The sequence below is a fragment of the Dermacentor albipictus genome, unplaced genomic scaffold, assembly GCF_038994185.2.
Source record: "Dermacentor albipictus isolate Rhodes 1998 colony unplaced genomic scaffold, USDA_Dalb.pri_finalv2 scaffold_70, whole genome shotgun sequence".
NCBI classification, from domain to species: Eukaryota; Metazoa; Arthropoda; class Arachnida; order Ixodida; family Ixodidae; genus Dermacentor; species Dermacentor albipictus.
In genome coordinates this window covers 318,896-346,344 of record NW_027225624.1, presented here as the reverse complement: position 1 = coordinate 346,344, position 27,449 = coordinate 318,896, and the positions used below count along the sequence as shown (strand labels likewise).

Below are 27,449 nucleotides of genomic sequence, written 5' to 3'. Positions count from 1 at the left end.
GCAAGGCATGCAGGGATGCCTGCCTTGTGACAAGAGAAAGTGTACCCCACCCATTGCCAGCAGAAGCTTGCAAACAGTGGGACATGGGGGGAGGGGAGGTCATCTATACCCACCAGTCTGTCTCTACAAACTTATTTAGACCCTCGAGGAGTCAGTCAGAAAAAGAGTCAGATGTCTCAATCTTGGTTTATTGTACACAGACAAACCTGGATATGTCGAATCTGAAGGGGATCACAAGAAAGTTCTATATATAGGTTTTCGCTCTACAGTCGAATCTCGATAATTCAAACGAAGGGGCCTAAGTATGGTTGTATTAATTTGAAGTTCGAATGAAAAGAAGCTCTTGCTCTTGAAGTATTTGCGCACCATAGCACGATGCACAAACAGTGCAATTCGTGAACTATCGCGGCGCGCAAGCGCACAGCAAGCGTGGACCACGAAACTGCCCATGCCGGTCAAGGCTTGCTTCCCGATTCCGGCAGAAAACAAACGTTCAAGGAGTAGGCTAAGCTAGCACCGGCGCGGAGACCGTTGAGGGTGAGGGAGTTACGAGAGAGTTGAGAGGGAGGGCGAGGGAGAGTAATTGCGAGGAAGGGAGGCAAGGAAGCGGATTTGCTTTATCACCAGGTTGCTGGATGGCGCTAATTACCTCTGCACCTACTGCCACTGAAGCAGCGGGGTAGCTGAAGCTGGCACGGAACTCCGCTGCTGCTTCCACCTGCGTGCTCTTTTTTACTTTGTCTGCTGAAAGACCGGCATTGTTTCAACATTCTTCATCTTGCGTTCTTAACGCGAGTCATGTCTTATCAAGATAACGGAGTCGTTGCCATTGATCATGATTATGTTGGTGTGCTCCCTTCTGTTGCTGCGTTGTGTTCAAAAGACAAGGAGAATGAGGTACTCGGTGTTGCCTTGGTGTACTTGTATTATGGGTCTGCCTTGTCGTACAGAGTCAGATATGGCGCACTCTCTCTAACAGCCTTTCCATCCAGGCGTTACAATGTGGCACCTAAACGCGTCATTAAAAGAAAAAAAAAACACCACACGAGACGAACCAAGCCAACCAAAACAAGCGCAAGCAGGAGATGACGTGAGCAGACAATAGTGCAAAACAACCAGTCTGGCTGAATCAGACGCGAGTACGACCAGTCGCACGGGTCCACATCATACCAGTTTCCTGCGTGTATGTCACTGTAGGGGCCAGTCTTGCGGCTCGCTTGCTGCCACGGCAAGCCACGAAAAATCGGCACTGGACCAATCCCTCCCGTGATGCATGTTTTGCCGCTAGTGTGGCTAGGGCATTACGATGCGACGCAGAAACGGCGACCTTGCCACTTGAAAAAGGGCGAAATAATCCGGCACTTTTTTTTTTGTGCGCGACGTTGAGGGGTCTCGTAACCTTTTCCTCTATGGCAGGATCAGAGCAATGGTGCTTGGAGCGCGAGATGTTTGAATTCCCTGACACAAATGCTTGCGCGTTCAAATTACCGGCCGTTTTCGTCCATCAGAATACACACGACTTTGACGGGACCACGACATCAGTTCATAATAAGACGAACATTTGAATTAAGCATGTTTGAATTAACGAGATTACACTGAATAAAATACAAATTTGATACAAAAATTTTCAAGGGGATTTCACTGCTGTTTGTAATACAGAATAATTAATTATATACGAATAATTAATTATATACTATGATACAATTATATCCTAGTTGGGTACTTACCCAACTATGAACTTCAAAATTTGTAATACGACATGAATACAGCACTAAGCCGGCAGGGGTGAGTAGCATACATATATATTAAAGTCTGCCCCGAGCCCCTGGTGAACACAGAGGGGAGACCTGGGGAGGGGGGGGATTCTGTAAGTGTCCACCTAGCGGACATTGTCCATTTTGTCTGCTGCTGAAGTGCTGATTGGCTGGGGGCGCCTGTCCCCTTCTGACATTTACCCCAGGGCAGCCAAAATGGACCTGTCTACTTGGTGGACACTCACAGAACACCCCCCCCCCAGGTCTTCCCACAGACGCAGTGCTTCAGCACTGACAGTATTGGTCCCCTTGGCCTAACACAGAGATGAAGATGTAAAACCATGTGGTGGGTCGGAATGTTGATGCTGCATCCTAGATTTCATTCGAAACACACACCATGCTACTTTCCATCATCTATGACAACACTACTATCCAGACCTGGGGTTATCAAACTAGGTTTCGAAAACAGCACCTCAGGGCTCCGTGAGCGATCAGAATGAATCTAACCCCATCCCGTTTGTCCCCATTCACTTTTCGAGAAGAAGTTTCACAGTGCATTTTAGATTAAACGAAGCCCTCGTACGCCACACGTGTACCCCGGTAGTCTGTGCCAGAGACCCACGTGTGTCAGTAGCGGCGTTCAATATTCATCACTGTGCGATTTCTGAGCCCACAGTGTCTGCATTGAAAACTTAATTCACGCTTGCGAAGGCGGTTTGTGGCACGTGAGTGGGAATCTACTTGAAACTTGTCCCTTCCCCCTCACCTCTCCTTCCTCGATCCGCCCCGGGGCTGACATGGCTACAGTGAACGCTTTGTTAATTCAACACTCGTTAATACGAACCGGTCGCCGCAATCCGGTACACAGTTCATAGGAGCTTACGTGTAATACGACTTGTTATTACGTTTAGTACTTAGTTAAAAATTGGTGATTCCACTGATGATTTGAATGGTGCGTTGCCAAGCATCATCGTTTTAAACTTTCGTTAAAAGCCTTCATGGCTGAGAAATAGGTGTCACAACAGCCGGAGCGTTATCCTCATCGGGGCGCATGGCTAGCGGCGCTCACCGCGTGGCAACCCAATCTTAAAGGGAAAGAACAATGGGCATCAACATCGGCGACAGAGTGGCTGGGACCTGCACGAACTGGTTTTTTTGCGCATTCAAGCTCCGTGGCGCTGGCGTTAGTAGTGGTGTCCTGTCAAGTTATTGCATGCCAATTCTCTTGAGCTCGCATAAAAGCTGCTAGATGCCTTCAGGGGCCAAGTACTGCACCAAGACTGTCAAGGAGAAAGCTGAAATTCTGCAAGAAGTAGAAGGGAAAGCCTGCGAATTCGAGATTGCTAAGATCTACGGCATACCGTGGAGCACGCTTTCTACGTACAGCCGCAACACGAAGGCCATCAAAGATGCTTACGAAGCTGATGAGATTCCCAGCAGCCAAAAGAAAGGCTACACACAGCCAAGTGCTACCCACAACTGCAGAGTGCCCTGACTATATGGGTGAAAGAAATGAGTAGCCAAAATATTGCTGAGCTGCCCCTTAATCATGACAAAGTTGGCCGTTTTTGCCCACTGCTGGTTCCACTATATTGGGGAACCATATAACCTTGTCTTCCACAGATTATCCGGCGACGCGAAGAACGTGTATGCTGACATATGCACGACACGGGAAGTGGCACCCTGCAAGCAATACCTTGACAGCTACACGCCAAAGGATACTCATAACGCTGATGAGACAGCGTTGTTCTTTAAGCTGCAGCCACACATGCAACAGATGTGCCGGTGGCAAATGCAGTGGATCGCTGTGTTGGTCACCGCAAATATGACCAGAACAAAAAAGGCCCCACTTTTCAGAGTTAATTTTCAAGAGGATCAATGGCAATGTGCAATGTAGTGTGAGGAGGAAGAATACTTACAGGCATTTCTGGTCGTAGTCGTACAGCGAAGACTTCAGTAGCTTCTCTGCGTCCGCATATGAGATCTCTTCTCCCACCACACCTTTCAGCTTGCACAGAAGCGGCACAAGGTCCCAGGTTGAAAAATCCATGGTGCACCCTTTGAAAGAACAAAGAAGTAAACAGTGCCATTTACATCACAGCTGAAAGGTGAAACCAGCATGAAACTACTCACAACTGTCAGTGTTTTAACACCATCCATTCGGCAAAATACAAATGCACGGAATTAAGTCATTGTAGCATGATGAAAATCTGTGCAAGGAGCTATTATTGATAAGTGCTTGGCAGAGCAAACAGGTCTGCCATCGTCATATCAGCCCGAGCAACATTTAACAAAAAGACGGGACTTGTAGGATGATGTTTTTACCTGATGACCTTGCAACATATCGTGCACAAGACAAGAAAATTGACTGATTGACTGACTGACTTACCGATCAGGTCTAACATCACAAAGCGACACATGAGCAATGAGAGACACCGTAGACAAGGCTTTGACATTAACTTTGACCACCTGGTATTCGCTAATGTGCTCCTGGTGAGATGGAATATGGTTGCCACTTGCATGCCTCTGCCCATCACATTATTGTGCATTACTGAAAGTAAGCATCCTGCTATATATTTATGACAGTGCCCACTCATTTGGTAGTAACAAAGATGGTAGGACCAAAGACGCAGGTGATACCATACTCAAAAAGCTTGAAACCCTTTATTATTGCAATGCCCCAGGACTTCAAGTGTACCAGAGGGTTGGAAGAATGCCAGCACCATACCAATACATAAAAGGAGAGATGTTAATGGTTTTGCTTGCTTGCTTTGGGTATTGCATTAAATATTTACAAAAATGATTTCCAATAGAACCACGGCAACACTTTACTCAACCTAAAGAACAGACAGGCTTCTACAATGAGTATTTAACAATGGATCACAGCACGTCATCAGTCAAGTAATTGAGATATTCAAAGAATACAACCATCTACACTTAAACCTCGATATAACAAACTTCAATATAATTAAATTCTCAATATTCACTTCTCACTTTTCATAACCTCTTGTCCATAGTACACCATGTAATTAGAACCTCAATATCACAAAGCGCGTTTCTTTGAGATTTCAATATAACAAAATTTCGCTTCTGCAGCAAAGGAATGCCGAGACAATAAACGGAAACTTTCGTGAATGCAGACGGTCAAATGATTGAATTACAAGTGACTGCTTGCAAACACGCCTCTCAAATCGTGCCACGAGCGACCACCGAAGTGAAGGCACACTATGCGCCTTAAGAAATCCAGGTGAGATAAAATCCTAACGTGCCCCTTGCACTTAGTGCTTTAGATGAGAGTGAGTGTGCAAGGGTGATATAAAAGGTGGTGGCTTCACACACGAGCGCCGCCTCCCCACACGACCAAAGGGAAAGAGGAGGAGGGGAGCAAGCTCAAGTAGGTGCGAGGGGCGGGGCAATGGAGGGAAGGGTAAGGTGGCGCGTGTCTCGGCCGTGGCTGAGCATTGCTGTGAATATGGCTAAGCGCATACGCAGCCGCGAATGCTGCTTTAGAGGTAATCTGCTGCGTGTGCAAAGAGGGGGCTTGCGGAGCAGGCGTGGCATCAAGTCAGCTGTCTTACTGCGCATTTAGTATTGGAGGTCGTGTAATCTCGAGTTTCGGTGACTCGATGGCGCGAGAGGCAGACAAAGCATTCGCTCGCCGCTGCCAGCATTTTTCACGATAGCCTCGTCCCAGTGCAGGTGACGGTATCAGCCGCGGGGGTTGAGTGCACGGGAGAGCGCGGCTGGCTTCGCTTAATTCATACCGCCCATGAGAAGATATCATCGACGTGGCATGAAACTGTATCATTCGTCACCAACTCCAAAATTCATCAAATGTTTTATCATTCCAATTTGCTTTTTTCGATTGCCCGATAATTTGAAAAATTCTGCGGCCCCTTTGCATGTAAGAAAAATCGATTGGCGACTACTTATTTGCATAAAATGTCAAATTTCAATACAACAAAATTTCGATATAATGAAGCAAATCGCCAATTTTAGCTACTTATTACATCGAGGTTTAACTATGTACATAGAACATCATTCATAACTTTTGCAATAAGAAGAAGTGAAAGAAACAAACTCACCAGGAAAATGTACAACCCGGAGTCACTAAAACATTTGGCGCACCAAACTGTACTTACATCAATGTAATGCAAAGAATGCGCCAATTGTTGCAGCACGAGGTGCTGATGTGCGACACAGAGCTGGTAGGGCCCGAGTAGCCAGAGACGCACTTTGTCGTCCTCATATTGCATTGTGCTTATAGAGGGCCATGAGGAACCAAAATGACATCGAGCCAGAACATGATGCCACAAGAGTAAAACATGATGCTCACTTTGCACTTTCTGCAGCTTGGAACAGCGGAGTAATTAATCTGCTATTAAAAGTACGCAGTACACTTCCGATGGCACTATGCCACATGCTGTGAAACAGTAGATAAATATGCTTATCACAAAAATTTGGAGGGCGCTTACGCTTTGACTTTAAGAGTGGAACGCAGTAGCATTCAAAGATCCCCGACTGTTTCTCAAGCTTCCCAGCAACTGGAACTTATGTAACCGTAATGTTTACTAGGAAACACTGGCCGCGAACACTATGCGCGAAGCTGGGCTTTCTGGTAGAAACGCGGCCTCTTGCTTGGGCTATGACGTGACGGAGGTGAGTACTAGCTGGAGGTATGGCAAGGAACCCAGCATACCACTCCGTGGCCCCTCGAGACGCTCGCGTACCGGCACATGCAAATGGCGCACACCGCAGCTGGTTTGCGAATGGTACAAACGCTGGAAAAGGGGTTTCTTTTCGCTTAACAGAATTATGTTTTCTCCTACAGTCAAATTACAATGCGAGAGCTATCATGTCTGTAGGTTGCGTGTAAGTCATAGTTTACGATTTTTCCATGTATATTGGCTTGACAAATTCAATTATTTCATTAAATTCCTTGCATAACATGGAGAGCCTGGGTATGGGTGGTCCGAAAATCGTTTTGCCGAAACAACGGCCAACGCTGACATCAGATTCTCTGCGACATGGGCTACTTAACTCTATCGCGTTAATATAGGGTTGACGGTGATAGCTGTGAACGTGACTTGAAGAAGAAACTCGGTGCATGCGGAATTTTCATGTGACACGGCCAGACGAGCACTGCGGAGAAAGTGCCATGGCGGACACCTACTGCTCACAATCACATGTGCCTCACACCTGCTCTTGTTCACACGGGATCTGGCTGCCAAAAAACATTTCGTACGATTGCAGTTTGGCAATGTAATCGATGTTGGTAGAAGGGAGCATAACTGCACTGGGTAGTTTTCTTTTTCAATCATGAACACTGGCACCAGAAAATTGTACGAAACGGGCTTTACGAGTTTCTACTACCTTTTACTTACACAGATTACCTAACTGTGTTGATTCAGAAGAGGAACCCCCTTGAGCAATAGTACACGGACCAGCGATTGCGCGATAAAGTTAATTTTCTCCTCCGTCTGTGAATGCGACTTCAAATTAGACTGCAGTCCTAACTTAGCATTACGAATTGTCTATTACACTCATCAGTTTTCGTTAATGTGTACTAATCATGGAGAAACTGTTGTTTTTTTTTGGCGACCCTGTGGTCCGTAAACTTCTGCTCACGGGTGTACGAGCAGTCATGGAGGCAGTGCAAAGTCAGGAAGTACAGTCGAACCCACTTATAATGATACCAGTTTTAATAATATATCGGTTATAACAATGAGAAGCTGCTGCACCATCGACTGTTATGTTTTCCATGGTGAAATATTCCGCTCACTACAATGCACCGATGCCGCATTATCGGTTATAACGATGAAGTCTGGCTGCTGGATGTCCGAGCCGGAAGGTATTGAAATGCGAAATCCTTGAAAATTCGAGCTGCTGCACGATGGGCCGCTGCTCCAACAGCCGCCACGGGCTCACTGCGCCCATAGCTCTAAGCCACCCCACCCTCCAAAACACGAATGGATTGCCAACTGCACCGCAAGCAGATTGCTCGCATGTTGCTTGGCGACTCTTCATTCAGCACAGTTCTCACTTGCGTTTGTCATTGTCAGTTGCGTCAAAGTCATTCCTAGCCATGCGGTTTCTGAGGTTCACTTGACTCGCCGCCGAAACAGAGGATGGCTGATCCACCCGCTGATCATTGGCAATGCACGATGTTGCCGGTGAAAAGAAAGCGCATGGCTATAGATCTGGTAACTAAGTGCTTCTAACCGATCAGACACTCATTGCGAACGTGCTTGCAACGAATAGCGACGGCGGCGACATGACATGGTAAGGCAGGCTACCTCAACGTTGTCTGCACAGGAGGCCCGGCAGATGATTCAGTCCTTCCGGGGCTTCGTTTTCTCGAGGAACCTTCCACTGCACTACATGGAGCTCTCGAATGCCTTGGAGAAAAACGTCAGCAAGCTTCACGTAAAGCATGCACGGCTGATGGACATAGACTTTTCTTGTGCAAGCCAGTGAGAAATACGTGCCAAGATGCTTGTTACCTCGTTAACATTGATCTTTCGTTAGCATTTATTCTAGATTTCTCAAGCTGACAGGCTGCCATGGCAGCCTTCTTGCAATCTTCAAAAGGCCCCTTTTGGGGCCACCAATGCGATTCATCGGCGGTGCTCGCATATCGCCTGCCACCTGTGATACCTCTTGGCAGTTGTTATAGCAGTGCCATTCCTTAACGCCGACAGCCGCAGCTCGTTACATGCGAGTGGAGCGCCCAGGAAGCAGTTAAATGAGTGAACACAATCAGCAGCCGGGCGGAGGAATGTGGTGGGGAGGGGCTCTAGCTTCCCCGCCTGTATAGTTTTCCCACATTAGCTCTGCCATCCCCCTATTCCGATTTTTTCACGCTACCCGGTTATAACAGTTATCGGTTTCAACAACGTAATTTTAGTGGCCCTTCAATATTGTTATAAGTGGGTTCGACTGCACAGTAAGTATAGGCGAACATCATGGCAGATACCTATAAATATTCCACAGCTACGTTATTCTTCACAGAAACAATGGCAAAAAACCAGCCACAAAAGGTGTTAGACAAGGAGGTACAATTTCTCTAATATTATTCACAGCATGCTTAGAAACGTGACAACCACGATGGCAGTGTTCATGCGGTAGGGCAGGGTGCTTCAACATTGTCCCCGCGAAAAGTCCTGTATATGGTTCAGTCCTGCATACAGCTTGTTGTCGCGAGGGGCCTTCCGCTGCACTAGGTGGGCCAGCTGGATGGCTTGGAAAAGGATGACGGCAAGTTTTGCGTAAAGCAAGAAAGGCTGATGGACATGCGGTGTTTTCGAGCAAGCCAGAAGTATGTGGCGAGATGCTTGTTTTGCTCTTGCTCCAGCGTTTCTTCTGGATTTCTCAGGCTGAGATGCTGCTGCGGCAACGTTCGCACATTTTTTTAAAAGGCGCCTTTTGGGGCCACTAAAGCGATGCCTCGGTGGAGCTCGTACATCACTTGCCGCCCGCGACTTTTCCTTGCAGTTATGGCAGTGCCATTCTTGAACGCCGACAGCCACAGCTCGTTAACAACATGCGATCGGAGCGTGTAGGAAGCAGAGTTCAACAGTTAAACGAGTTAAATCAATAAGAAGCTGTATGGAGGACGGTGGTGGGGAGAAGAACTGGCTTCCTCGTCATTAGTCTTCTCGGAATAGCTACGCCATTCCCCATTCACATTTTTTTTTCATGCAACCCAGTTATAACAATTATCAGTTATAACAATAGAATTTTCGTGGCACTTTAATATTGTTGTGAGTGGGTTTGACTGTGTAATGAGGTTTGTTTTAGCACCTAGCTAAAGCAGTCTAGGTAATTATCTGTCACCACCTCGATTTAAAGTGGATGCCTTTAGAAACCACCCATCATCACGGAGAAGCAATGGCACAGGAGTGATAAGAAAGAAGACAGAGAGGCCAGAGATGTACAGCTAGCTTCATCAGTTGAGGGAATGCACAGGCTATTAGATTACATTTTTGGATAATGCCGTCATAAACTAGAATGCACGACATTTTCTTGAGCAAGAGCACACGGACCAGATATTCCTGTGATTAAGCAGATTTTCTTCTCCAACTATGAATGTGTCTTGAAACAGAGAACTGCAGCCCAAACTTGGCAATGCAAACTTTCTAGTGCACTCGTTGGTCTCGGCTTGTGGCCCATATACTTTAGCTGAAAGGTGTACACAGGGACTTCCACAAGCCATCTGCCACAAAGCTGAATGTTTGCAGAGTTGCCAGAGAGGGACACTCACTCATGCTGTGCTAGCATTTGTTCTCTTCAACAATGGACCTGCATGCACATATTGTGAACATAACAGAGATGTTTCAATAGCAGTTGTAGTTGCAGAATGCACAAAGGGGAAAAGCCTCTTAACAGTACATTTGCACACATCACCTTTCCATTATTTACATTTAAGGAGCACGCTGGTTTCGGCAACTTGGCAAGACATTAACAGAGTTACAGCGCCATTGCCGACGAAGATGACAAAGGTGGCAGGACAGGCGCTGACAGCGAAAAAAATACAGTCGAACTCGACTATATTGAACCCATTTCCATCGAATTATCCTGTATATTGTTACGCAGAGGACGAGTCAGTAAGACGAGCAACAATTTACAGGTTATATTTACAACAGCAGTTGCAGCGCTGACCGGTTAAATTCACAGCGCGAGCCCAGTTCATTCTTCCTCCTCTTTTCTCGATTGATGGCGCCCACACACCTCGTTCAAACAATCAAATACCACACACATGTAGCAATATCGAACACTTTCTGAAAAAAGTATAGTTACTATGAGTATATATAGCAAAAATTTGCTTCCATTGAACAAAAATAGCAGCGACTCCCGATAGATAGAACGTTAAACGGTGCGAAAATGCCCCCAGAAGTTGCCTTTCCATAGTGGCAGCGGGGAAACCAGCCGAATCACACCAGAAGCGGTTTAGCCCGGCGTGGCAGCTCCATCCACCTGCTCTCCCTACCGTGATCTCACCGCGTCGGGTCAGTCGGTGACACCACCCTGTAAAACATGATCGTGGCCCACCCGCAGCGCTTGCGCAGACAGCCAATCAGAGGCTCTTGTGCCCCCGTCGTGGAACATGGTGCAAGTCGCGAGTTGCTTCGCTGCTTTTCTCGTTTGTTGTGTTTACGCCTTGTGGGCCTTCTCCCGCAGCGTTGCCATGATGGCAAGCACAAAGCGCACTGAATTTGCCTTTTGCCATGAAGCTCGAAGTCATAAATCAAGTTGGAAACGGTAAGAAGCCAGCTGTTGCTGCAACGTACAAGATTCCGAGGTGCGCTCTCAGTACCATGTTGAATAAGGGGGAGCTTAGGGCTAAAGTGGACTAACGACCCGATGCCAGTGGCACCCGACAAATACGCACGGCCGCGACATCGAGGCAGCCGTGTACAAGTGGTTCACCTGAAACTGCTTCAGAGGTGCCAGCTTCCACAAGCCCAGTCACGACTCTGCAAATGCTTATGAGTGCAACGAAGCCATTGCTGGTGTCACCGAAGTTTGGAACGAGCCGTCACAATTTCCAGAAGCCGGGAACTCGGATATGCAGCAAGCAGAGACACAAGGAAGATTTCTGCTACGGCGCCGGGAATGCGATGTTCAGTAAGTAGCAGAAAACTCGCACTGAGACGCTCGCTCGCGCCCGGTGCCCGGCTAATGTCATCACGGTTTCATCTATGAACTCGTTGATACTAGATACTGGCAAGTCCACTGAAATCGAAAGGGTGCGATAGGAAGATTACGCATTTTGAATCTGAACATATCAAAGTGCGTTCATACCCCTGTACTTAGATTTAGGTGCACGTTAAAGACCCCAGGTGGTCCAAATTTCCGAAGACCCCCACTATGGCGTGCCTCGCAATGAGAAATTGGTTTTGCCATGTAAAACCCCATATTTTTTTTCAATTTTAGGATCGAAATACCGAACGTTTGTGATCATATTAACGCGTGGGCACTGGCCGGGGCCTTCGGTCAGGATTAACCGAAGCCGAATCAATGAGCCGACTGTATTGAAGTTCTTTATAACAAAGATGAACTGTATTAACGCACTTAATTGGAAATTTGGACCACCTGGGGTTCTTTAACGTGCACCTAAATCTAAGTACACGGGTGTTTTCGCATTTCACCCCCATCAAAATAATCCTCAAATTAACATTCGCCAGATAATTCGAACTTGACCAGCCAGCATGCATGCCCCTGAACCCTATGGTGACTGCGATAATGACCCCTCTAGTGGCAGTGTCCGCCTCGGTGGAGCTTAGGGGACAGTGCATGTATGAACACACATCATATACGATTGAAACGCCTATTTTTAGCCCAGCCCAGGAAAAGTTTCAATGTCTGATTAGGGTATGTACCCAATTATAATGCGCACTTTTTGCTTCCTAAGAAAACTAGGCTGAAAACCACCTTCGAGACGTTGACTTGCATTACAGCACAATAGGGTTCAATTGCGGGAAGCTGACATTGCCAGCTGTGCAGTCAAGCTGACCTTAGGAAACCGGTCGCCCTTTATAATACTAAATAGGGTGCATGTTATTTTCTACTTTGTTTAGGAGAGGTAATATCCATGTTAGTTTTTCACTTTGGATACATAGAAAGTGGGGGCCCATTTGATTCGGGCGAGTTTTAGACTCGGGCATATAATGCGAAATGAAGCAAAGCAGCATTTTGGCGTTTTCTTTTCTTTGTGCATATTCTTTAATTTGACTAGCTGGATAATTCGATCAATTTCGTCAGTTCCGTCTGGGTCTAATTAAATGAAGCTGGCAGTATAACAAAATTCTCGATATAAAGATGTATACTTAACTTCTTCTCCATGGGACAACACGCGTTTAGAACCTCCGTATAACAAAGTGTGCTTATACTGCGATTCGAATATGCAACAAAATTTTGCTGCCACAGCTAAGGAATACTAAGACAATATAAATGCAAACTTCCATAATCTCAATTTTCAGAGACTGGTGGAAGCGAGAAGCAAATGATGCACTCACCGCTGTTGGCGCTTTTCGTGATAGTGTTGTCCCACTGTGGGTACCAATATCAGCCGCGAGGTCAGAGTGGACGAAAAGCATGGCTGGCTTCAATTTGTACTGCTGATGCAATGATATCGTCGATCAGGCATGAAAACATCTTTCGTCGCCTACTCTCAAATTCGGCAAAATGAATTTTTTAAATTCAAATAAGCTTTTTCCGACTGCCTGATAATTCGGACAATTTAGCGGCGCCTTTCATGCGAGAATCCATTGGCAATTTAACTTAATTGCACGAAAGATGAAATTTCAATACAACTAAGAAAATTGCCGATTTTTCCAATTTCAATATGTCGAAGTTTAACTGTATAAGCTATAGGCACGTATTTGTCCCATGCTGATAGTGATAAGAGACATTGTAGATTTACATTGCCATGTCCATACAGTCCAACTCCATGTCCAAACTCCAGTCCAACTCCATGTCCAAACTCCTTAATTCGTAAATTCGGACGGGTATATTGGTCCCGGCCAAAGTGCATGTTAGTCTACGGGACCAAACCTTCGCAAATTTGTCAGAATTTGGACCCGCACCGCTTAATTCGGACAAATGCTGATGGCTGCCAGTACACGTTAAGTGTGGTGAAGCAGCGCTTGCACCACTGGAGTGAAATGGAAACCTGAGAGGCATCAGATGTAGGCTTGGGCCGGTAGGTATTACATAGTTACGCCGGAAGGATGATTGACAAAGACTAGACAGGACAAGCGCTTGTCCTGTCTAGTCCTTGTAGATTGTCCTTCACACGCTATGCTTCCGGTGTAACCGAGAGGCATCGCCATCGTCATCAATTAGTAGGGGCGATTGCAGCGTCACCGATCGTCGGTGTCTTCTTTTTTTGCTTTACACCGCCTTCGATGCCATTTTCCCTTGTGTTGTCGAGTCGGCATGTCTTCTTGCAAAGTTTTCTTATTTTATTACGACCATGTTGTCCATGCCACCCCCATCGTGCGCTGCAGTGATGGCAACGCCGGCAAAGCGGCAGAAGTACGAAGCAAAGAACCTTGGCGACTAAGGTGGAAATCTTGCAGGCTTTGAAGAATGGCGAATCGCGACAACACGTCATGACCAAGTACAACGTGAAGCAGAGCACGTTGGAAATGTACATGAAAAATGAACAACAGATACTTGAAGCTTTCTTCATCCCCAGCTCGAAGAAGCTTTTGCTCCAGTCAGTTATTGACTGCCGCAACGTGCATCTGCCATGAGCGGACCTCTCATCATGGCACAAGGTGAGAAGTACACTGCAATGAGGAACATTCAATCGTTCAGAGCTTCAGAAGGGTGGTTCGCAAGCTTTTGGGAGAGACACGAACTCGTCTTCAGAAGTGGGTGCGGCAAAAAGGTTAGCGTTGGCGAAAGCGTCACCACCCAGTGCAAAAATGTCAAGCTGCTTGAGCACATCGCCGCATATGAACCAAGTGACGTGTACAATGCAGACGAAACTGCTCTATATTTCAGAGCTCAGCCCGAGAAGACGGTGACTTTCTAAGGGGACTCGTGCATTGGTGGCAAGAAGTGCAAGCAAAGGATAACTGTGCTTCTTGCCGCCAATATGACTGGCACGGAGCACTTGCCACTTGTTGTCATCGGGAAGGCGCATAAGTCACGTTGTTTAAAGAAAACATCAAAAGCCTTCCTGTCGAGTACAGAGCGAACAGGAAGGCTTGGATGACCTCAGACATTTTTCGAGGCTGGCTGCAGTTGTTACACCGGACCCTTCACGTCTAAGGACCGCAATATAATTATGGTTGTTGACAACTGCAATACACATAACTGTACAGTCGAACTGAAGAGCGTCGAGGTAGCTTTTTTGCTGCCCAACACTACATGTGCCCTTCAGCCGATGGACCAGGGTACATTCACTACGTGAAGACGAAGTACCGGAAGCACCTGCTACAGCTACAGCTCAGAAGTTGGAAAGCTGTACGAAGTGGACTTACTCGGTGCAGTGCACATCATAGCTCACGTGTGGACAAAATACACCTCCGCAAGTCATCCCCAACTGTTTTCGGCACAGCGGTTTTGCTAGGCTTGAGCATGCTGCAATAGCCGACAAGGTGTCAGCTGAGTCCACCGATGATGACTGCCCGACCTTCGACGCTGTCCTTCCCACACATGTGACCCTTCAGGACTAACGTATAGTGCGGAATATAGGTCGAGGTTTTCTCCAAAAAATATTACTAAAAGGTCACCCCTCGACTTACATACCGGCCCTTGGCACAACATGAATAGTCGTCTGGCAACATGTAAGAGTGCAGACCATTCGGCATCCGCATCGTTATCGCCTCCTTGGTGACCAACGCGGCCTACGCTAGGGTGGCTAGAATGGGGAGGTGTGAAGACCGGCCTCCGGAAGCTGGCCCCAAAATGCGTTCCTGCCCCGTGCTGGCCGGGGCGCCGTTTAGGGCGCCATAGTTTCTCGGGGCGTTTGCATACCTCCGGGCGGGAAAATGATTTGGTAGCACTTAGTTTTTGCGTTTGAATGCGTTCAAATCTGACCAGACTTTTTTCTCTACATTGTAGATGCTGAGAGAATTTATTGATGTTTCGCTGCTCTCATTCCACATGGAAACAGCGAGCACCGACTACGCAGCCGACACAGCAACGCTTTTTGCGACCACCTCTTGCCGAGATTCGCGCGCTTATGCCTTACCGAAAATATAGTTCATAGGAATTGCCACGCAAGGCCAGCGCATTGGAATAACCTTGAATGTGTCACCCGCACATAAGTCACATATTTGGGATTGTAACATTACTTTAAATGGAGGAAGTTCATGCAATATATCAGCATTGTGGCGAAGAAAATCTAGAAAGTACAAAGCGCTTGCGACTTAATACATGCTTATTGGAAATAACACAGTTATTGCATAACATCACATTTTTACAAAATGCAGGGCTTAACCTTCTTGGCTTTGTTGTGGATGACACACTGATTTAAGCTTTTGAGGAAAAAGTGAATATGTGTTATACAATAAAACCTAGACACCGATCCTGTTAGATCAGCGGAATGCCTCCTGCAGTCAATCTGTGGCACATTGGCTGCTAGAAGCAAGAAATTGTTTACACCTTTTGCGTGCCGTCGCGTAGTGCTAAATGCACGAGTGAACTGGTCCTCGAGTGTCTGAATGAGGTTGTATAGACATGCTGAGGGATACAAAAGCACCCCCCCCCCACCCCACCCCACCGAGACGCGGTCCCGTATGACAACAGCAGAAGTCGGTCGAGAATACAAAGCTTGGACCATGTGCCGAAAACCCACACTAAAACCAGCCTCTTCCAGAACACGGAAAAGGTACCTACGGCTAATGATGTCGACAGCCTTCTCCTGATTGAAGGAGCAAAGAATACTGGGAAGTTTCCTGGTATTTCCCTCCAGGAGAAGGTCCCCCACTGCTAAACCGTGAAGCTGAGTAGAGCGCCCCTGGACACTAGCTGCCTGGTATGGACCCAAAAAAGTGCCGAGCACAGGTGTGAGTCGCGTACACAGGCACTTTGCTATGAGCTTATAATCGCAGTTCAGAAGCGCGATTGGACGCCATGCTCTCAGATCGGAGCTCCTCGACTCGTCCTTACAAAGGAGAGTGATTAGCCCCTCTCGTTGAGACGCTGACAAAGTCCCTTCACTTAGTAGCCTGTTCACCAATGATGTGAACGGCTTCACTAACAGTGTCCAAAATTTAACATAAAATTCGACTGTCATACCATCGGATCCTGGACTCCGATTACGCTTCATAGACCAAGGTCGAAAATAGCTCGTCCTCATCTATGGCTGAGTCACACGCTTGTGGCGGCTCAGCCGGTGAAGCAAACGGAAAGACAGCTGGAGAGGCACACAAGGTCATGTAAAACTGCCTCGCCATTGCAAGAACTCCATCTGGTGAGTCGACTATGCTACCATCACTTGGATCTATCAGGGAAAACAGAGTTGTGTTCTTCCTTGAAAGATGCTTACGTAGGACGTTTCTGCTGCACCACGCTTCCATTTCCCACAGCTCTGCTCAGGCTGTGGCCCTCAAGCCGTCCCAGCGTCACTGCAGGAGAATCCGAAGCTCCTTTCGGAGTGAGGCCAGAGCCGAAGCAACACCAGCCCCGCCGGACAGTGGCCTCGAGAGCAGGAGGATTGCGTCGCGAGACAATTTTAATCTCCCCACGCTCCCCGTGCGCTCGAAGCTTGCCCCAAGACCTGAATTAAGCGCTCACGCACTCTGACCTTCACGTCATCCCATTCTGTGCCACTTAGATTCGCTGTGTTGTGAAGCGATCGAAATTTAGGAAACGCAAGAAAAATACAGCTGCACTATACTGACCACGAGAGTTACTTCGCACTGCACCGTGGCCTGCCCCCGCGCTAGCCACCGTACCCGCGCCCCTGACGGAAGTGCCAAATTTGACCCCAGTGGGAGGAACGCGTAGCGGGGCCTCCCTAGGCAATGGCAGCGCCGCCGTGGTCTTCACACTTCCCAATTCTAGCCACCCTACCTACGCAGTTGGACCGACGCCATCTTCCCTTTTGTGCAGCGATCGTTCCTGGCGTAGCTAATTTCCCTACAACCCGCAAAATGAGTGCGAGTACTCGACGTCAGTTCAGCGCGGCGTTTAAGAAGAAAGTAATCGAATATGCTGAAATGCATCGGAACATGTCTGCCCAGCGGCAATTCGGCGCGTCGGAAAAAAGCGTCCAGTACTGGCGAACACAGAAAGTCAAGCTGTCTGCCTGCAATGCGCGGAAGACGTCCTTTCGCGGGTGCAGCGCGGTGCACCCGGAGCTCGAAGACAAGGTGGCGGATTTCGTCCGCGAGCATCGTGCCAGATCATTGCCAGTGACAGCGGAACTCATCCGCATCAAAGCTATTGAGATCGCCCGAGAATCCGGACTGCCCAAGGAACAATTCAAGGGCTCCATTTATTGGGTTCGTCGCTGCATGCGACGCAACGGATTTGCACTTCGACGGCGCACATCAATCTGCCAGAAGCTGCCAGAGGCATACGAGGACAAGCTGGTCAAATTCCAGCACTATGTTATCCGCCTCTGGCAGCAGCATGGTTACATGTTGGGACAGATCGGCAACGCTGATGAAACGCCGGTGTGGTTCGACATGCCGTCGCCCACCACAGTGCACAAACGCGGCGCAAAAGAAGTCAAGCTTCTTTCAATGGGGAACAAGCATTCGCGCTTCGCGATGATGCTCGCATGTACTGCAGACGGCAGAAAGCTGCCCCCATACATAATATTCAAGAGGAAGACGCAGCCGAAAGAGCCTTTCTCGCGGGATGCGGTTGTTCGCGTGAATCATAAGGGCTATATGGACGAGGCCCTCATGCTCAATTGGATTAAGACCGTCTGGAATCGGCGACCCGGAGCACTACTGCGGTGTCCGAGCATGCTCGTCTTGGATGCCTTAGGGCTCATTCACACCGGCGACTTGAGGAGGTCGCGCGACCATTTGCGACTCGCAATCAAAAAGCGACCGAAGGCGACTGATGTTCACACCGGCAAGCCCGGCTGAGCACGACCCGCAAGTCGCAATCCCAGAGATTATCGTTCTCAGCGAGAACTCTCGGAATCTACGCGGAATTTGAACGCGACGCCGGAGGAGGCCGGATGTAGACACACGAAAGATCACTTCCGGTGCACCACTGATGGGTTTATCAGTTTTGCGACCATGGTCGCGCGACTGAAAAATCGCGCAGAGAGCGACTGGCCCAAAATGGTCGCTTTTCAAGAAAGGCGACCGTTTCAGACCATTTGGGACCACTGTCAGTCGCCGGTGTGAATGAGCCCTTACGCGGGCACTTGACCGCAGGTGTGAAGCAGGCACTCCGCGACAGGAGGACGGAACTCGCAGTCATTCCGGGAGGCATGACCTCAACCCTTCAGCCACTGGACATCGTGCTCAACAAGCCCCTTAAGGACCGTGTCCGTGAACAATATAATCAGTGGATGGCCGGCGACAACCCGACGACTCCAACCGGCCGGCTGCGCAGGCCGCCTCTCGCTACTGTAGCCACATGGGTGTCGCAGGCTTGGCGCTCGCTGCCCGACGATATGGTGGTGCGGGCATTCAAGAAGTGTTGCATTAGCAAATCCTTGGACGTCACCGAGGATGACATGTTGTGGGATGCAGCCAGCGAAAAGCAGTCGTCTTCGGACGATAGTTCAGACAGCTCAGACGAATGAGCAGGTGACGACTCTGGCGGCACCACTAAATAAAACAGTTTTGTGCCTTATAATTTTTATGTTAACTTCTTTGCTTCAATGTAAGGGGGTCAACCTATATTCCGCCTCGACTTATATTCCGCATTATACGGTACATCGCGATCGACGATTCTATCGCCACGACTGGTCTCCTGACCGATGAAGACATTATTAATGATGTCATGGCGACCGGTAAGACCAGGATCCAGACGAAGAGTCATGAGAAAAGGTGCAGCCGCGACCTCATCACACCTCACAAGTCACGGAGGCGCTTTTTATATTGGAGGACGTTTGCCTGAGCCCTTCCGACAGTTTATGGGCTGTTGGCCGCATGGAAGAATTAAGAAAAATTGTGATGTCAGTTGGAATCTGCACGAAAACGCAGACCATTGCAAAATACTTCAGTAAATAAAGGTATGCATCTCCCACTCAATATTGAAGTTGGTTTTCCTGTTCATTCGTTAATTCGGACATTTTCCCCGGTCTCGTGGTATCCGAATTAACGAGCCTTTACTGTAATTCATTATATCTTTACTTGTGCCGAGACAAATATGCGGTCATAGGAACTCTACTATAGGCTTCTCGTACATAAACAGTATGGCATCCATGTTCATTGCATGGAAGCTAAGAGTGTACTGACATGACCATCATCAGCAGCCTATTTTATGTCCCCATATTTTATTGTAAAAACTCCACAATACACTTCTCACACGTGAAGGGCTGCATTTTGGATTCACTTTGTTATATAGAATCATTTGTTACAGGATCTTACCCAAGGGGGGGCCTGGGGGGGGCCTAGACCCCCCCCCTCGAAATTAAGACGCATACACCCCCCCCCCCTGCCCCCACTTCTCACACACATTCCTAAAGCGCCGCCAAATCAATGTTGAGACTTGACAACTATTCAGCGGTAAAATGTGAAGGCCAGTTTCCTCATCAATTCGGTGCCCAGGTGAATAACTCGAGATGCATTCATTTGTCGCTGTCTATTCATCGGTCACGCGCATTGTTGTTCCTTCTTAGTTCAACCTTCTTCGTTTAGACTGATCCAGGGACCAGGAAAGGTATTCAGTTCCTGGTCAGCTGGTCTGCATGCACATGGAACGAGTTGCGACCAGAGGTGATGCCAACTGCGTTTAACTTTTCCTTTTGTTTCATTATTTCCTCGAGTGACGGCTCGCCGTGGTGCCGAGAGATTCTCAGAACCATATACCCGTGATATGGGTTATACAAGGTGGAAAATAAAATAATGCAAGACAGCGTCCATCATCAAACTCTGCAATCACCGTTATACCCGGTAGCAATAGGACTGTCACCGATTATCTCATCTGGTTTTTCCATAATTGTACAGCATTTTCATGCAAAATGGGCAACTCGAAACAAGAGTAGCAAGCAGCTGACAAATTAAGCGCTCTACTAAAGGAGAGAGTCAAGGCAACAGCCAAACAGGAAAGAAAAGCGAAAATTACCAAATTTAACCGTTGCTTGTGAAAACGTTTATGAAGCAACATCTTTTATTTAAAGAGGAAGCAGTGATAACGCCGTCGGAAGTGGAGAACAATTCCGTGTGTTACTGATGCTTCTACAGTTACCATTCAAGCCGCCTAAGGAAGCTGCTTCTCTGCTGTGCCTATGTAGGTGTTTTTAACCTTCCGCGGTGGGCGCCGTACGTGTAGAATCACAGCTTCCTGCGCCATATGCGGTTGTGCACGACTGGTGGCCATGCATCGTTACGCAACTTCCCAAATAACAATAAGAGTTGCTTGTGGCACTTCTGTCAGAGCAGTAAACGAGGGATCCAAAAGAACTGCGATTGTTCCGCAAATATGTATTTCTCTATAATTCTTCCAGAGCTAATTAAAAAAATGCTGCTATAGTCGGATACAACTCAAGTCTGCAATGAGGAATTATATATTACATTATAGTGGAATATTATAGTGGAATGGCAAATGCAAATTCTTTATTGAACTGAAATCACATGCCTGCTTCGCTACAGCTATTTGTTGTGAAGTTGCACTTTAGTTCACAGTGAAGTTTCACGAGCAATACGGTTTCAGCAGTGAAATGAACTGCGCCGCAGACTTTTGAAGAGTGAAATGCTCAGACTCCTCACATTTAGTCCACGTCTGCCGCACAACTCATTGCTTCCGCCAATGAAAAGACTCTTCAAGAACAGCAGATGCTACGGCGGTGTAAAGTACTACGCGATTTCGGAAAGGCTGCATGATGACTATTTTGTTTGGGGATGTGATTGGCTGGCGCAGTAACAACTCCGCGCAGTCCCTGTGCCTTTGTTGTCAACTGCTTCATTTAACACAAAAAAAAATACCAACTTGATAATGTCAGATCAAGACTGATCTACAGGGACATTGTAATGAAATCCTGGACCACATAAGATAACCTAGACAATGGCATCAAGATGTGCCACAGAATGCTAGCGAAAATTTATACCAGAAGCCAAAACAAACACTACTGTCACCGCACACAAGAAATGGCACAGAATTCAAAGTGAGAACGAGAGCCCATCTGGGTGTCCAGGTACAACAGCAAAATCAGCGTACAGGCATGGTTCTGGGACCTTCTTCATATTTTCTGACCACCACGTGCTTGCATTGCCAGCTAACGTGTTATTTACAGGAAGGATTAGGCAACTGCTAGTTCTACAGCTTTGTCAAGGCTACTTCAATTGTGCCATACTGCTCATCCTCAACAAACTTTGCCAAAGTGAAATTTTGTCACGGTAGGCCTTAAAGGAGGAAGACAATTTCTGGTTCCCTGTTGGCCCAGGATCTGCGTGGCAGTGCCGGTTTCTCACCTGCATGCAAATGTTGGAAGTTGCCGTCTTGCTCGACGATATGTAGACGAGTAGTTCCAAGAGTTTTCGGCCGTGACCACGAGTGTACGGTCTCTCCGGTAATCGGACTCACTCGACAGCATGAGCAGCCGTCCTGTCCTGATGTCAAACACAATTTTCTCGAAGCCCGCATTGTCGGGTGGAAAGTCACCGCCAGCTGCCAGCTCTTCGATTTCGTCATCAGGGAGGTGCGGTGCATTGGCTACAACAGTCAGAAAAAAAAAAGATTTTCGCAGGAGCTCTTATGCAGCCTATTTGGCAATGTATGCACAGTCGAACCTCATGATAAAGAAGCAGCGTACCACACAAAACTGCTCTCGCTGTATACAATATTTGCAATAACATCGACTCATTGAATCCGACATCGTTATAAGCATAAAAGAAACATCGTGAATACAAAATTTCAGGAAGAAAAAAGATTTGGAATACCTTCGTCATACGACGTTGGAACAACGTGACTCCTTTCAGGGGTCAAAGTTAAAACGTCAAGTGAAACTAAGCATTTTGGATTTACTTCGTTCTATCAGATAATTCGCTTTATGCACGTTTCACTTTAATAATTTATTTGCATGCCTAACTGGAGTGGGTGATAACTGAAGAATACAGCAGGAGGAGCGAGAGGAGAAAAAACTTGTTTTGACAGGGCATTTGGGACCTCCCCGCACAACCCCACTACACTCAAACATTCACATTTCAAATGTCCATCACCCTGGCAGCTCGGCTGCTGGCGATCTCCTACCTTGCCGGGTCTGTGGAGCGTAGCGACATCTCCCAGTGCTCCCAGGTTTGGAGTGGCACCGGCCCACCGAAGGGAGGAGAAGCCAGGCAGGCCAGGAGTATACGGGTGAGGTTTCCTTCCGGCGCATTGCACAGAGGGCAAGAAGCTGAGATAGTTTGGTAGTGGGAGAAGAGGGATGGCATAGGTACAGTTTCCATTTGCAGACGGAGCCATAGGTGTTGTTCCCTCATAGTGACCCAGAGCCGTCCCTCCCCCCTGAGCTCTGCCCGTACCCGGTTTCGCGACTCTCGGGTTAAGGATCGGCGCCCTCATTTCTGGGGTTTCCTGAGGTCGCGAGCACCCAGATGAGCTCAGTGCAGAGCGAGAAAAGAGGGCTCTGGATCAGTACTTGGAAGGTGGCAGGGCGAACTGTAGCCCTAACATAATTTTGCAGTTTATAATCTCTCGGGATGTAGGTAGCACTGAACCTGCCGAGCGCAAGCGCTATAGCAATCGCTTCCGCTTCCTCTGGGACTGTTCCCGGGGGTAGTTCCTTTATTAAGGGAGGGGTGTTTGGTGTGTAGGCAACTGCCGTGGCTCCGTGCTGATCACATGCAGCATCTACCTGTATTGCATTCTGTTCATCGCCGTACCGTTTATGAAGGGCTGCTGCTCTGGCTTTCTGCGCTTGCAGTTTTGGTTGGGTTGAATGTCACGGGCGAGCGGTCGAAAGCGTAGCAATTGACAAATTTCCATGTGAAGGGCTTTTAGGGAGTCATGATTAGCAGGGATGCGAATTTGAAGTTTAGAAGGTATGTCTTCCGGTAGGGGAGAACAGCAGTAAATACAGTGCTGTCCAAGTAAAAGACAATTTGTATACCATGCACTACACTAATAGCAATACCACATATAAAGATATATCGCTTATAATGATGAGCCGTCTTAAGAGAGTCAACTTTTACATTAGGGCTATGAGAATAACATACCCTTATATAACGTTAGATTATTCACTGCATTAGCTGCACAGCGCCTCTCATTCGCGCGCCGACTGCGAAAGCCACGGAGAGTGATGCTAGTGCGTCGCCCACAAATGAGATACCCCTGAGGAGAGCGTTAAAAAAAAAAAAATTTTAGAAGCGAAACAGCGCCCGCCCTTTGCCCCATTATCAGCATGTACGGAAATTCGCCGCAAACGCAGCAGCAGAAAGGCCGGTTGAGGAAAGACGGCGCCGACAAAGCGCAATGTTGTATCACTTGAGACAAAGCTGCAAGTTTTGCAAGGCTCAAAGAAGCACCATCTCACGTAGGAGTGCCTGGATCATGATGGCTGCCACCAGGAGGCATGTCGATCAATGGAAAAGGCGGGCTTTGCGCGAAGTATAAAAAACGTAAAATACCTACAAGTTACCTGGCTGCAGTGCCATTTTATAGCAGTAGTAACCAATGCGTACAAAAGTCAGAATATTGTATGTAGCTCTTTAGTGCTTTGCAAAAGTCTTCTAACGAGCCAATTCCGTGATGTTGCTCCGTCGAGGGATGCCAAAAAGTTCCCGCTGTACTCATTCAAATACGGCACTTTTTGAACATGCACGGAACACATGGTAGGCAAGATATTTTTTTTTACAGGAATAATTGAATTTCACCATTACAAGCAAATTGCATTATGAATGCAAGACTTGAGGGAAATATATATGTTGAGCACCTGTGCCATGCAATAACATGTTGGTGCAAAACATGTAAACCAAGCAGCGGCATGTATCCAAAAATAGAAACATGCAATCGGGGAATTTGCACCCTTTCAAATTTCCGAACGTTGAAAGCTCGAGGACCGGCCTTTCTAGACAGTCGTCACATGAAGCAGACAAGAACAACCATAAAACAGAACAACCCGCACCCATTCAGCGCAAAGTGCATGCCCCTAAGGAGTGGTCATGGTAGAGGCTGTATCTGCATCCCTTGCACCCTCTTCTAAGAGTACCCAGTACACTTGAAATCTGCAATCTGAACCGAAATAATTCCATTCTTTTCTATTCCAATGCCATTCCTTGTTGTGCTTCGTCAGTGGTAAGACCAATGTTCTGCCTGCATTATCAATGTGATAAGTCGAAGCGGCATAGAATCGAGTGGTAGGAATCGCTCCATTATACCGACACAGTTTTCTATTTCAATTTGCAATGTGCTCACAAGGTTACCTAAATATTCAAATGGTTCTGTAGTCCTGTCAGGCTATACCCTTTACATTCCTGAACAAATATTTACCCCTTATCAACATATAAGAAGGTGTTGCTTTCTCATACCATTTCCAAAATTTCTACTTTTGAGATACAACAGAACATGGAAACACACAATGACGGTGTGCAAAGTAGCAACCGTTTATAATATCCAAAGGGCAACGTGTACGTATGCCCATGAAGAATAGTCAAAATGTAAATAGAAACATGCATGCTCCATGGATACAATGAACAAGAGTCGCTGAGTGGTTTCTTTATCCAGTTTTAGCGGTAAGCGTTCCCTGTCATTTCGCGTGTCCTTCGTATCAACTATACAGCGCAACTATTCCATGCTCAAGAACCAACTAGCCTACACATAATCGTTCATCGTTTTCTACCTCTGCTTGAAAATTTGCCTGCCCCACATCAGAGGTTTTATCTTTAGCTGCCTAGATAACCAGATAACCGCGTACAACGATCCGATATTCGAATCTGCCAATTAGGCTAAAAGCTAATTTGCGAGTAACTTGCTGACGTCAGCCTCATTTGTATCTGATTTCATTTGAATCGATCGAAAAACGCTACAAGTCATCGCAAATGACCCGCCAGTCCTCTTCCTCTTTCATTACGATCGCTTGCACCATCAGGGGCCGCAAGAAATGTGCGGGCTATCGATAAGGCCAACAGAGACAGCCGTCGTGGTTCGATCAGTAATTTTTGAATCTCACCCTTCAAAACCTTGCGAAACGACGTACAAGGCCCCGTTCCGCGGTGGTTCGCCAGGACGGGATCCAAGACCGCCAGGACGCTCGCGGGATCCACGGCACTTGCAAGAGAAGTTCGACGATCAATGGCGTCATGCCGTGAAACAGCACGCGTCAGACACGGAAGGTGCCGTTCTAAACTCGGACCAGAGTTCGGCTCCGTGGGGTCCGACGAGTTACGCAGCACTCGAAAATCGAACGCGCTTGCGAGCGCACGAGCACAACCACGCGCTAACCCACCTTGTTTGCCGGCACACGTCAAGTGACCATACTGCGTTACGGCACATCACATTGCCACCAGATCAATTTTTGGTACTTAACAGTGCTTGCGCCATCTAAGCAGCAAAAGATATATCAATACTTTTCACAACTGCTTATCGCTCCGGGTTAAAAGTTGGACTTGACGTGCTAAACACGGCACAACAGCATACAACAGTGTTTAAGTTAGCGGTCAATGTTTTATATGTGTTCTTGTAGCATGATGTTGACTGTTAGCCGATCGACGCGCCGCCAGACTTTGACCATTTCTTTGACAAAAATAGCCGACCTCACCGCTGCCTGCGAGTGACTAATGAAATGTGCTTGCTTGGTAGTGTCCTTCGTTTCTGAATATTAATTGGTGCATAGAGATATGCTTGCTGTTTCTCCAAGAAACTGCTTTCGTTATCTCGAGATTCTTCCTTTCAAGAAAAGTTTACACCCTTTGATTCGTCTCTTGCCACACAACGATAAACGTCATCTGTCTAGTTCGTGTTTCCTTTCTTTCAAGCTGCGAGCCTATTCCTTGCCAGCAACGAACGGCACGCGCGTTATAAGCATGAAATAGCATTGCCAGCAGGAAAGTAGCGGGCGCGACGTTTTCAAGAAAGGAAACGCAAGGCAGATGACGATTATCGTTGTGTGGCAGATATACACCCCAAAGGGTGCAAACTATCTTTAGATTGATTGTACTTTGCTTCATAGGCCGAAGATGACACGACAGTCAGTGGATACCATGGAGGAAGGAAAACTGAGAGGTCCCACCCCGTCCGCGCGCTAGGAGAAAAGTTTGTTGAAAATAACGTAATAGGTTCTCTTTTTTTTTTTGCTGTAGCGGCCACGCCTTTCGGGCAACAATGGCGGCTTGTTATGGTTCTGTGCGATCACATGCGTTACCCCGTAGGTTTCGTACCGTAGCAAAGGCGCCGTGTGAGCAGGTTTTCGTCAGTCTCCTTCAGTCTCCGTGTTTTGTTGCACTGTGTCTGTCTCGATAGCGGGCTGCGTCGGTGAAGACGGCCTCCACTCCACGAACACACTTGAAGATTCGTGGGAATGGAACATTTTGTACTTTGTATGTGAAAGTACTAAAGCTTGCGTCCCCATGCAACCTGAGCCGTAGATCGTTGTTAGAGCTCTACAGTCTGGCAAAGCATTACGTCGTGCTGATCATTGTTCATTAGTATCGTTGAGCATACCACACACTTCAGGGGAATCGCGGGAACCGTGTTTGTCTTTCTGGTCCTGTCGTCTAGCGCTGTCTGAATTTTATTGTTCTCCGTAGTACCTAGGCGAAGAGAAAGGACCGAAAGTCCCCACAATTCTCTGTCGCTACCACTGCTCCTCGCGTATGCGCAGAAAGAACGGAGAAATCCAATTATGGTGTGCTCGTACGGCACCCGCGTTATCAGCATGACAGAGCATTGCCAGCAGCTCCGTGGCCAGCAGGTAAGTAGCGGGCGCGACGTTTTCAAGAAAGGAAACACAAGGCAGATGACGATTATCGTTGTGTGGCATATATACACCCCAAAGGGTGCAAACTTTCTTTAGATTGATTATACTTCGCTTCATAGGCCGAAGATGACACGGCAGTCAGTGGATTCTATGGAGGAAGGAAAAGCGAGAGGCCCCACCCCGTCCGC

General features: G+C 47.5%; 1 protein-coding gene across 2 annotated transcripts in view; it reads right to left on the bottom strand.

The window, feature by feature from the left end:
* Nucleotides 1-25,899, bottom strand: part of LOC139053101 (uncharacterized) — a 73,806-nt gene extending 47,907 nt beyond the window's left edge. Inside the window, exons 1-5 of one of the 2 annotated variants that reach the window (XM_070530258.1) lie at nt 25,792-25,899; nt 25,516-25,613; nt 22,599-22,743; nt 21,821-22,061; nt 3,674-3,812 (exon numbers count right to left, since the gene is read on the bottom strand). In XM_070530258.1, coding sequence (XP_070386359.1) covers nt 3,674-3,812; nt 21,821-22,061; nt 22,599-22,725 — 507 coding nt within the window. In that variant the 5' untranslated portion in view covers nt 22,726-22,743; nt 25,516-25,613; nt 25,792-25,899. Of the gene's footprint in view, nt 1-3,673; nt 3,813-21,820; nt 22,062-22,598; nt 22,744-25,515; nt 25,707-25,791 lie in introns of those variants that run through there. The other variant, XM_070530257.1, reaches the window with a different exon arrangement.
* Nucleotides 25,900-27,449: the final 1,550 nt, after the last annotated feature.